Source organism: Meriones unguiculatus, chromosome 2 (genome assembly GCF_030254825.1).
Source record: "Meriones unguiculatus strain TT.TT164.6M chromosome 2, Bangor_MerUng_6.1, whole genome shotgun sequence".
NCBI classification, from domain to species: Eukaryota; Metazoa; Chordata; class Mammalia; order Rodentia; family Muridae; genus Meriones; species Meriones unguiculatus.
Window position 1 is genome coordinate 189084538 of NC_083350.1, and position 12462 is coordinate 189096999.

Sequence of the window (12462 nt, forward strand, 5' to 3'; positions counted from 1 at the left end):
TACTTCCTCAACCCTCTCCAACCTTTCGTTGGGTATCACTTATTCAAATAAGCCATCACACATAAAAAGGATATGAACTTCAAGGAGAACATGGGATGCGGAGTGGGAGGAGGTGGGCGAGGTAGATATGATCAAAGCACATTACATACACGTATGAAATTCTCAAAGAGTACGTTTTTAAGGAATAAGCCACCATTCAGACCAGTCAGTGACTAACAAGTGGTGACGAGAGCACATAGCACTTACCAATAATACACTGAAGAGGAAACAACTAAATCAAAAAGCGAAGATACTGAGCCACGCAAACAGACGGACCACGGCGAGCAGCCAGTGAGCTTCAGATACTCACGTCCGGCCACGTCCTCCTCTCCCTCGCTCCCAGGCTGGCTGCCGACCTCCGTCACTGTCCGACTCCTTTGCAAGACAGAATTCTGCTCACACAGCCTCCCAAGCAAAGCTGCCCCGTCTGCACAACAGGCCAAGGAGTCCACAAACCTGATTAAAAGCCACCCTAAGAGGAACACTCAGAAATGGCAGCCAAGGCCTTGGCAACTGATTTTCGCCAGAACTGGGAAGTCCCCGGAGCAGAGGTCCTGCCTTGCCGCCCAGCCAGTGTTCCCTGTCTGCACTTTCCCTCAGCCGAACACAGGGGAAGCAGCGGTTTCTCCTGAGGCTTCTGCTCACTGGTTGGCCTGCCCTCTCTTTGTGAATCTCTCATTTCAATTTTCCCTCTGACACTTTGCCAAAGGAGAAACTTGAATCAACACTTGAATGGAATGCTCCTTTGAAGTGTCGATATTTCGGAGCACTTGAGTTACGACAGAAAGACGGGCCTCGTTAGCAGGGACCCGGCACCCTAGGCTGCTCACGAGCCTCAGAGCTCCGTGCCTACCAGGAGCAGCCAGACAACCCTACAACAGGCAAATGAAAGGCATAGATTATAATCAATTATCACATCCTTTCAAACAAAGTTTAAATGGCTGCAAGAATACAGTTTTTGGTTGTCCTTGCTTCAGGGACAGACTCTGCATCAGAAAAGACACTATTTTTATGGGTTTAAAATATGTTTTCTAGAGCTCCCCCCTTAAGTGTACATAACACCCCACATTATTCCAAATGCTTTCGTGGATATCACCACAATGTTCTTCTCAATAATCCTAAGAGGCGGCAGCTTCCAGAAGCGGAGCAAGTGACTGCACCGCTCAGAGGGAGGAGCGGGAGGCGGAGTCTCCTGCGTGGGTGCTCTCCTCTACCCCAGGAAGTAGCAGTGTAAACGGAGAGCATTTGTGTCATTGTGTTAGTACCCCCACCATGGACAAAATAGCCAGGCAGAAAGCCCGGGCCACTCGAGTTGTCCAGAAGCTCAGGCCCGGCATCTCCCCTTCCACTCCGGGACATCACAGAACCAACTAGCACTGACCTGCACATATGCACTTTCAAACACAAGCTCATTTCTCATCTGCGTAAGGTCTAGGCCTGGCTCTCAGGCGCAGCTGTGGTTAACACCATTGCTGCGGACAGATTTGGGTACTGTGGGCCGACAGAAAGGTGACCACAGCTCATCCTGTATGGATGAGCACACGTCCAGCAGGCACGCCTGCCACTGTGACCTTGCCAGACCTGCTGACCCACAGCACAGAGGCGATAAACCTCAGGCCTGGTCAGGCTGCCATTTCAGACGCGCGCATGCGCACACACACACACACACACACGCACGCACGTACGCACACATACACACACACAAACACACACAAACACACACACAAACACATACACACACACAAACATATACACATATACACACACACACAAACACATACAAATACACACACACATACACATACACACACACACACAAACACATACACACACACACACACACAAACACAGCTGTTTTTTTCCCTGCCATCAGTGGAGCAGCACTTTGGAATTTAAATGCAATCAAGCTTTGCCCACCTTGAGTAAGAGCCTGGTTCCGAGCAATAAAAACTGTTCTGCCAGGTCTGCGGGACCCACTCAGGCCCTGCTAGCCCACTCTGCCCTGTTGCAGACGCTGCTGGAGAGCTGCGGTAACCCTTTAAAACAGACTACCAGCTGTGTCCTTGTGATCGCAGTTATCTCTGCTAATGCCTTAAGATTAGTTACTGATGACCTGATTTAAACCCTAAAAGTTCAAAAACGCTGTTTTACTTAAAATCTTATAAATGATGATCTCCCAGAGAGCAGCAATCTGTAAGGCCCTCCACAGTGTCCATCCATGGTTTCAGGACAGGGACTTGATTCCCCTCCAGGCTGGCTGCTATCCTTCTGGCCCGTGATGCCCAACTCCGTGACATACCCCAGGCTCCACTGGAGCACTGGTCCTTAGCCTTCCTGATGCTGTGACCCTATACTGCTGCTCTGCATGGCCTGCTGACCCCCAAGCATGCAATTATTTTGTTGCTCCTTCACAACTGTAATTTTGCTAACGTCGTGAATTGTAGGGTGAGTATGTGATATGCAGGGTAGGCTGAGAAACGCTGCTCACAGGCCCTGCCTCCACCGGGTTCTGGGGATCTGCATTTCTGACCCTTCCCAGAAAGTACCAATGGTACGTTCATATCCCCTGGCTTTCACAGAGCTACCTATCATGTCAGTAGTTATGGATTCATCCCAGTAATCTCTCTGTCTGTCTGTCCATCGGTCTGTCTGTCTGTCCCTCTGTGTGTGTGTGTGTGTGTGTGTGTGTGTGTGTGTACATGCACAGCACATACATGTGGAGGTCAGAGGTCAACTTCATAACCCTTCCTCTGTCAGCATCTCCCTTGCTCATGTTGAAGACACGGTGTCCACTGGCCTGGGACTCAGCTGTTGACCCTAGCCTGACAGGCCAGTGAGCTCCAGAGATCCTGTCTCTGCCTTCTTGCCTTGGGATTACAAGCATACACTACTCTTTTGTAGGATGGGGGGAGGTTCGAGACAGGGTTTCTCTGTGTAGCCTTGGGTGATCTGGATTTGCTCTGTAGACCAGGCTGGCCTCAAACTCACATTGATCCGCCTGCCTCTGCCTCCCTGAGGGCTGGGGTTACAGGCATGTGCCACAGGCCTGGCTATTTTTAAAATGGGCTCTGGAGATCAAATCTAGGTCCTCACACTTGCGTGGTGAGCTCTTTCTCAAACGAGCTGTGTCCCCAGCCCCTCCTCAATACCTTCTACTCAAGTCTTTTCAGAACCCAGGGGCAGACTAGAGAAAGGCCAGGCCTCCTGCTCCCGGCATCACGGTCCTATCCCACTGAGGAAGGAGGACACACTCACGGCAACACGGGCTGTCCTTCTTATGAGACAATGACTGCCCCCTTCCTGGAGAGCTCCTCAGGGCAGGCCTGCACACTTCTGCCACCAAAGCTTTCCACTCTCCCAGAAAGCACAGCCTGTGTCTGTGTCCACACACCGTCCCCCCTAAGAGAAGATGTGGAACAAACAAAGAGCACGTGTCTATGGGAAGCTAATTTGCTCACAGGCCTGGCCTGCCTCTGCTTCTACACAGCCGTCTTCCTGCTGGCCCCCTTTATGGGCCCTGCAGTGCGTGTCAGGGTGGGTCTCTCCCGAGCAGTGCAGGATTTGGGTTCAGCAATAAAAGGAAAGACAGTCTCAGGGTTAGCCTGGGTTCTGCACTGGGATTCGGGTGAACCACGTGGTAGCAATGAAGCCAGTCACGTTCCTTCACGGAAGCAGGGGTCCCGTGGGCAGGAAACAGAGGACAAGGCTGGCCTGCCAGGCCTGCTGCCTGCACTGCGACTCCCACCTCAAACAGCAATGAGCTCCCACCATCCTGAAGGGAGGCGCTGTCATCCTGTGCTGAGCCCTGACTGTTCCCTGCTGTCCTCACAACCGGGGCCCATAGACCGGACAGTCCCAGTGCAACGTTACGAAAGAAAAGGCTGAGACTGGACTCATGTGTTCTGTAGTTTTTTAATAACAAGGGTCCTTGAAGAGGGCAAACCCCAAAGGATACCTAGGAGAATGGTGTTCAGCCATGACCCCAAGGAGCTTTCGGACTTGCAGTGGTTTCCAACATTCTCATTATTGTTTTCAGGAACACACCCATGACACAATGCAATGCCCCCACTAAAAACCTCTCACAATAAACCAAAGTTAACTTTAACAAATCATACCAAAAAATTAAATTGGTTTTTTAAATATTTTTCCTCCTTAGAGGCATGGCCCTTTGTTTATATGGTTTATATTATATTTATATGGTTTATATTATATATTATACTTATATTATATGTTTATATGGTTTATATTATATTTGTTTATATTATCAAAGTAAAACAAAACAATATTAGGGAGGAAACTTTCCTTAAAGAGAACAAACAATGGTCGCTCACCTTAGAACTAGTTGTAACATCACATCTTCACAGTGCAAGCCGATAAGAGTTCTGAAAAGCGCCAGGGACACCACGCAAAGCTGGGGAGCAAGCAACACATGGCATTTCAGACGTCAGACTGGTAACTCTGCCCCCAAGGGTGACAGATGAATCTAGAATCACAGAGCCAAATGGCCTCTCTATCCCTAGCAGTTTTCACAACACACGTGCTGCCGGGAAAACACTTTCAGTGCACCAGGTCCCCTAGGAGAGGAGTTGGCTGGAAACCCAGAGCCTGCCTGGGAAACGCTGGTGCTCAGATCGCGACTCTTCAGAGTCAGGTGACAAAGAGTTACCTTCAACAGCTGACACACACCATCTCCCCTACTTCCTCCTCAGACAATCTGTTTTTCTAACGTGTCTGCAACTACGACAGCATTTATTCACAAGAGAGGGCTCACAGGAACCGGCTTATAACCCGGCCTGCTCTTTTCACAGTTTTATGCTCCAAGCCTTGGTTTCTCTCTCCGTATTGGGGAAAATTTTTCCCTTTGGTTCCATATCTTATAGTGCTCTGAGTGTGAAAAATCCACTTCCTTAAGGATTTTACTCAAAGATGTTAAATTGAATATTCTTTATAAACTTATGGATTTTTCAATCTCTAAATCCTAAAAAGGAACAATGAACTTTTTGACTGACTTTTTGAAATCTGTTCTTGTTACATAGCCTAGGCTAGCCTCTGACTTGTGTACGCCCGAGTTAGCGGGCCACTAGGCTCGCAGGCATGCACCACCCACCACACACAACACGAGCCGGCTGCAGTGTGCACACCTTTAACCCCAGCACTCGGGAGACAGAAGCAGACGGATCAGTGTGAGTTCAAGGCCGACCCGCTCTACAGAGTCCAGGACAGCTAAGGCTACACAGGGAAAGCCTGTCTCAAAAAACAAACAAACCAAAAAACCCGAAACAAAAAACAACAATAACAAAAAACCATTGAAGAGCTTCGTCTTGTCCAGTTTGTCTAATTTTTCTTTTGTTGCTCACATTTTTGGTGTCATCTTAAAGAAAGAGACTATAAAGATTTTCTCATTTTCTTTTAACTTTTAAGTCCTTGATTCATTTTGAGTTAATGTTTGTTAATCATATAATATTTAAATTTCTTTTTTTTCCTCATGGCCTCTTTTTCTTTAATTGTTGTTTTACACAAACATACACATACAATAAACGTTAAAATACCATCATAGAAAATAAAATTCATTTTGCTCATGAAATTGTATTTTTGCAGCCTTGCTGAACTCATTATGAGTTCTAATGGCTCTTTGTAGCTTATTCCTTAGATTTTTTTTTTTTTTTGCATGTAAGATCATGCTATCTAAAAAGTAGGCAGCTTTAATTTTAACCTTGGTCTTTGTTTGCTTAATTATGTAAATAGAAGTACTGTGCTTAAATAATTAATAACCTTACTCCTCTATTAAGGGAATACTTTCTCTTTCAAGTTTTAGTTTTGAGTTTTCATAGATCCTATCTAGGCTTAAGGAAGGCCCCACTATTGATGGGTCCTAGACTCTGGAGGCCATCATTTCACTCTCTGGCTTTGTAAGCTCCTATCTACGGAGAACAAATACAATCAAGCAGTTTGGGTTTTGGTTACCGGCTGTAATATCTTTTTGTTACTTGGTGTACTATCTTCAAGGCTCCTTTCTCTTGTAGCTTCTTCTGGGTGTTTAAAAGTATGTTGTTTACAGTATGTAGGTATCTACTATCTGTGGATTTCTTAATTCTCTGTCAATGTTGTTTTTAGTTTACACTAACTATAAGCAGAAAACTAGATGACATCAATCCTTTGAAATCCATTCAGCCTTGTTGGTCTGGCTGTGGGCACCTTGGAGATGGCTGAATCTGAATCCTACAGCTATCAGGTGAAATATCAATTTACATTTTTTTTCCTAGAATAACACTTTAATTTCCTTAATTATTTTTCATACAGTTTTTCTTTAGTGGGCCAGGGCTCTGCTATGTAGCCCAGATTAGCCTCAGGTTTGCAAATTCTCTGCCTCCGTCTCCTGAGAGCTGCATTCCAGACCTGTGCCAGCATGCCTGTCTGGCTGGAGGTGTACACAGGACATATATTTCTGTATAATACATGTATAACATGTTCATATATTTACATGTGTGTATACTATACATATATTGCATATAGAGTATGTCTGTATATATTATACATATTTTTCTCGAGTATGTGCTTTTGTTCTTCCTGCACGTTTATCAAACTCTGCTTTAGACAAAATACAGAAATTATTCAAACAAAATACAGAATTATTCCCATAGAGTTCCGTTCTCTCTCCTTCCTCTCTGTGATATTTTTATTAAACATGTAGCATACATACACTAATCTCAATACTGTTAGATTTTACCTATTGCTTTTAAAACTGGTGGTGTGACCTAGCCAGGCCACAGAGGAAGAGGGAGGAGCATAGGGGGAGAAGAGGGAGGAGACCAGGAGGACATGGGGGGGGGGGCTGCAGCTGGGATACAAAGTGAATAAATTGTAAAAACAACATGAAACAAAAACAATGGTTGCAATGAAATAGGCCTGTCTTTGAAGAGGGCTGCTGTAGGAGGCACTCAGAGGATTTAATGGATCTTCCAAGCTGAGTGTTGCTCCAAATGAAAAGCTAAACACTAAACCGACAGTCTCCCAGACTCCACTTCAAAACACAGTGGGCGGAGCTCTAGCTCATGCTCAGCTTCCTTGGCCTTCCCTGCACCAAAGTCTTTACGTCCTTGGAACCTTGCTTTTTCAGAAGCGCATGTTGCCAGTTCCACTGAGGAAAGCATTCACACAGACAAACTGAGAAAAAATGAGGGTGGGAGGCCGCAGCGCCACCATCCTAACAAAGGGACACCTGACAGCAAAAAAATGTTACAAACTCTCCATCCAAATAGAGAGAGGACAGCAGACAGCAGCTGCAGGGGAAACGGAAACAGAGGGTAGGGAATGTTCACAGTCTCATTTGTGTCTGGAATCTGGGCTGAAGGCACCCTTCCCCCTAGGCTCGCCTTACCCGAAAGGGGGTGTTGATCCGGCTGGTGAGGGTGTCCAGAATGTGCACGTTTTCGTGTCGGTGCAGGAGGATGAATCGGAGGAAGATCTCCAGAAGCGCTGGCTCGGAGATGCTGCGCAGGAAAAGGTCCAGGTACGCCGTCGTGGTCATGACCTCCTCCACCGTCACCTGGGAGCAGAGGCAGAGTGAGCAAGGTGGCCACCTTCTCCAACCCCATCTCAGCACAGACACACTGCCCTGAGGACTGTCAGCTGAGGCCGATGACAAGTCCCTGCCACAGGACACTGGCCTGTGGCTCCGGAGGGAGCGGCTGAGGAAGGCCCCATCTGCTCTGACAGCTGAGTCAAGCACCGCTTAAACCTACCAGCATTTCAGTACATACTCAGAAATGGTGTAGGAGAGCACGGAAAGAATTTATATGGTTAACAAACGATTAATTAGAAAGTTTGGTATAATCTGTCTCGTTCTTAGTCCCTCAGTAAATGAAACATTTCCTGGGATTCTCTGTGAACGGGAGCTGTAAACGTAAGAGCGTGCTCTATCTTCGGGAAGCCGAGCTACAGCAAATGAAGGAGGCCGCGGGGTGCCACAGATGTGCCCTCGCGCTGCTGGAGAGCAGCGAGCCTGCTCTCTTGTATAGATGAGTACTGCACATAAAGCATTATTTATACAGGGCTGTAAGAACCCACTGCTGAATAGAGGAACGGTGACTTCTTTATGCACAGATTAAGACTGTCCACTGATGTGCTTTTCCTATACAAAAAAGTCAGTCTCTCACTGAGTCGGTGTCAAAATTCTGAGCTTGGACATTTGCATACAGGAGGCCATGTGTGGCCTTGTCTGTGGAGGTCAGAGGTCAGTGTTGGGTGTGCCATACCCCTTGCTCACTTTAAACCTTGTAGGGTTTTGTGTGTGTTTGGTTTTGGTGGGGTATCTCGCTGAACCCGGAGCTCACTTCTTCCCCTAGGATGGCCAATGCCCCCTGGGATCTGCGGGTGGGTCCTCGTGCTTGCACGGCCGGCACGGTACCCAGCAAGCCGTGTCCTCAGCCCTCTACCTTAAACCCTGATGCTCAGAGCCACTGTGTGCTGCGCCCTCTCCTCAGGCTATAGCAGCCAGTCTTTGTAAGGTCCTCGCTGGGCTAGGAAGAAATAGCGCCCGAGTGCGCTGAAACCGCCCAGTGCCCCAGTGCGCAGCTCAAGCCCCACCGGGTGACCTCCCTCACCCAGCGCACACTCTGAATACAGCAGGTGGCAGGCCTTCTCCAGGTTCTGCGTTCTCCCCCCTCTACAGCGCCCTCTGTCCCGGTGACGGTGCCACTGCAGGGTCACTCCTTTTCTACCTCATTCCTCTTCTCCGTTCAATTCTCAGCTTTAAAACCCACACGTGAGTTTAGAAAATACATGTCCAGAGCCTTGAGACGGGAGTAGATGGGCCGTGAATGGCTGTGTCTGAGGAGACAGTCTTGCACTATCGTTTTGGTGGACTGAAATTCTTTCTATAAGTTCTTGGTGCTCGGCTGGGTTCTGGGTAGATGGGTGCAGGTGAGTAAAATATTACAAACCAGCTGTCTCCTCTCTATTCCAGTAAATAGTGGGCTTTATGGAGATAAAGTCCGTTTGAACTTCCTCTTTCAGAATCCGCTGGATCCCACGATGGTGCTCTGAGTGGCGGGCACATCTCTGGGGCACACCCCCTCCCCCAGCTGGCTGCAACAGCGTGGGCCTCTGGCATTCAGGGCACCACATGCAGTTGCTGACCACTTTAACAGGCTCTCTGCAGCCCAACAGTGACAGAGGTGGAAGCAGAAGGATCAACACTGGGCCAATGAATGACACCAAGAAAGGTGCCTCTCCAAGGCGCCTGCAGCTAGCTGCTCTGGCCTGGCCGTCCTGCGGTTCTCAGGTGGGGCTGGCACGGGACACGTCTAAGGCTGTCCTGAGGTGCATAGCTGAGCACCCCACCAAGCACACAGAGCTGGGCAGACAGAGGGCCTCCTCATGGGTGAACGGCAGCTGCCCTCAGAAGTCCAGCGCTGTATCTGCCGGAGCTGAGCCAAACTTCATCCTTCCACAGCCTCTCCAGCTCACCTTTATAAACCGCGGCTCGTGATCCCATCAGCTGTGATTGGAGAGTGTGAAAACGCAAAAGAATGGTTGCGGAATACACAGCTGGCAACGATTAATTTGAAATAAAATCTGTCATGAATCTGAGGGGTTTCTGGCACTTCGCACCCATGTATCCCGTGAGTTCACTGCAGCCTTGGTTTTGAACACTCAACATGTATTGTGTACATGTGTGTCCTGCCATGCCACACAGCACCAGGAAACCCTGCTTGGGAACACCTCAGCTCAGGTTCTAGACTGTCATACGTGAGGAACGTGGTTTTGCTTCTGCCCTCACAGAAACATAGCAGTCTGTCTTATGGGAAGACTCCGGCATTTCCTCGTCAGCATGTAAGCGTGGACCTAGCACACCTCTGGACTGAGTCATGTTAGAGTGCTTGCTGAGAAACACTGTTTGAGCTGCTGACCTAAGTTTCATAGGAAGACTGTTAAATAAGTTTTTAATTAGCATCAGTCAGGATTTGTAACAGTTTCTGAATGATCCTAAACCATAATGCTGCCACTCTGTACTGTGTTTATTTATTTATCTGAATAGTCTCAGGACTGACTATTATAAAATCAAAGCATCAGTCAACCCTGAAACATACTGAAAATGGTCAACATCCGGCAGCATCAAATATTCAGTCAAGAATTATTTTTATGGAAAAAAAAAATAGGCACACTCACCAGCATGCAGCTCTGATTTCATCTTAATAAATGGCAAAATTATATGTGTAACGAATAATTGTTTTAAAATAAATTTATGACTCATTAATATAAGTGTTTGATTTGCTTGTCTTTTTCATATGCCATCTGTGGTAAAATGTGAGCTGGCCGTGCTGCTACGAAGGGAGAGCCTTGCTGAGCGGGTCATTCACTGACCAGGCCTTCAGCTGACAGAACCAGCCCGGACTCCTGTCTCTCTTCTCCTTTCTGCAGATACCACGGGGCTGACATCACTTCTGCTGCCATGCCTTCCCACCGTGGTCCATCCTAAACTAAAGCCAGAGGAGAGCTCTGTCCTCTAGCTGCTTCTTGTTGGACATTTGGTGACAACAATGGGAAAGGGAAGGAAGACACCTGTGCACACAGGGTCAGGAAAACTCCTCAGACAAAAGGGATTCCAACTAGAGAAAGTCAAGAAGCCTTGCTCCACATGTTCCTAGAGGCACAGGGAATGGGTGCACTTCCAACCCCTTCCTTTTCTTTCTTTTCCCGTGTGTGTGTGTGTGTGTGTGTGTGTGTGTGTGTAATTCTATCAGCCCTTACCCATGCTAGCATCATCCACTGTGCCACACTGTCGTCTCCCTGCTTTCGACACAGTACTCCATGTGTAAGCCAGGTAAACTCTAACACATCCACTTGGCTGCAACTCTGGGGTCGCTTGGTGGGAACCTCAGTAAAAACGGTCAAGGCAAAAACCTAAGCAGAAAACAGTAGCGAGTGACACCATTCCAAGTGGGCTGAGTGGCGCTGCCGGCCTGGTACGTCCTGTGCATCCCAGGAGCTGCTTTTCAGCAGTCAGGCTGCAGAAGCTTTCCCACTGGGCTACGCAGGACCCCAATAAGCTCGAAAGCCGCTAGAATCCAGGCCATCCTCAGGGCTAACATGAAAGGGGGTGCTGAGCAGCTATTGTTTACTGCTCCTAGGCTGGTAAATGAAAAGATTTCATTTCTTTTTAGAAATCAAAGCTGTCATTAACAAGCTAAGAGGATTTAAGCAAGCTCTTGGGGGGCAGCATTTACATAACATGCTATAAATATTAAAAGCACAATCCCATTAAACATCAGTTGCAAACTCTTTATAGATTGAGGTCACACTTACCTTAAACTAATGCTCCAACCAGGGAAACCGAGCTCCCTTCTTCCGCCTCTCCTCCCCACTGTATCCTTCGGAGCCTTTTATCCCAGAAAATCTTTTTCTGCCCCATTATCATACTTTCAGAAACTTCTTCTAATCCTCCCAAATAGGCATCGTCCTTAATGAGGATAAGACTAAGAGCCTAAATGTGATCACTTGAAAGCTAACGATAACCACAGAGGAAAGACACTCAGCCTGAGAAATTCAGAGAGGAGCCTTCTGAGAGGGCCCCGGAGCAGCATTAGCAAAACAGGGAAGTTGCAAACTAACTAGCCAATGATGAAGGACAATGGACTGTAACATACGGAGGACTTTTTGTCTCAGAAGACCACCAGCATCTACCTGGTTCTGTAAAGGATGGCAGGCAACTACCAACTCACACCCAAACAACCATATACAAATTAACTTGTCATTCAAATTAACAATGTCTACACATACTGCAGCTTGAATGTTGTTTCATATTAAGGGTGGAACATGATGACGGAAAACCCAAATCCCTCCCGTTCCCCACATTCCCTTGATGGGGTGAAGACCGCATTGAACCTGAAGACTCCCTGCTGCCCAGCCCCTCCCCCTGCTGGCGCCTCACTCCAAGTGCTAGGACAGAGGCCTGACTGGGGTGCTTGTTTGTATTACTTGTCAGTCCAATTTAGTCCGCCCTGCGAAGACAGTCTCTTTAGCCATTTTCTCTAGCTTCCTAGCCCTTGCTTCATTCTTTCTTCATGCCAACTGCTTTTGCCAGCTCCTTAAAGTTGTGTCTTCTGAAATATATAGCTTGAGACTGGGTGAGTGAATTCAATTTGCTGGTTCACTAATGGTTTAGGCCATTTTCAAACAGAAAATGTTAGTGTAGCCCGCATGGAGGAAGGGCAAGTACTGTTCTGTGGAACTTGGGTGTATGTATTTTGCTAGAAACACATACAAATTGCAATGTGTTATGTGCAGGTGCTTTGCTGGTATGCCCAGGAAACATGATATGCCAGTGCACAGAACCCTCACTGATCTGGGTCCGACAGTTCCAAACCATTTGTGTCAGCCTGGTACCTACAGCTCTCCATGCCTGGCTACAGCTCAGCAGAG

At 47.5% G+C, this 12462-nt stretch overlaps 1 protein-coding gene across 5 annotated transcripts in view; it reads right to left on the minus strand.

Annotated features, from left to right (window-relative positions):
- Fhip1a (FHF complex subunit HOOK interacting protein 1A) overlaps positions 1–12462 on the minus strand; it is a 215468-nt gene that overhangs the window by 18224 nt on the left and 184782 nt on the right. For all 5 annotated transcript variants that reach the window (XM_021652496.2, XM_060378515.1, XM_060378513.1 and 2 more), the window contains 2 exons: positions 7418–7585; positions 4371–4450 (listed from right to left, as the gene is read on the minus strand). In XM_021652496.2, the coding sequence (XP_021508171.1) occupies positions 4371–4450; positions 7418–7585 (248 nt within the window). The remainder of the gene's footprint in view (positions 1–4370; positions 4451–7417; positions 7586–12462) is intronic.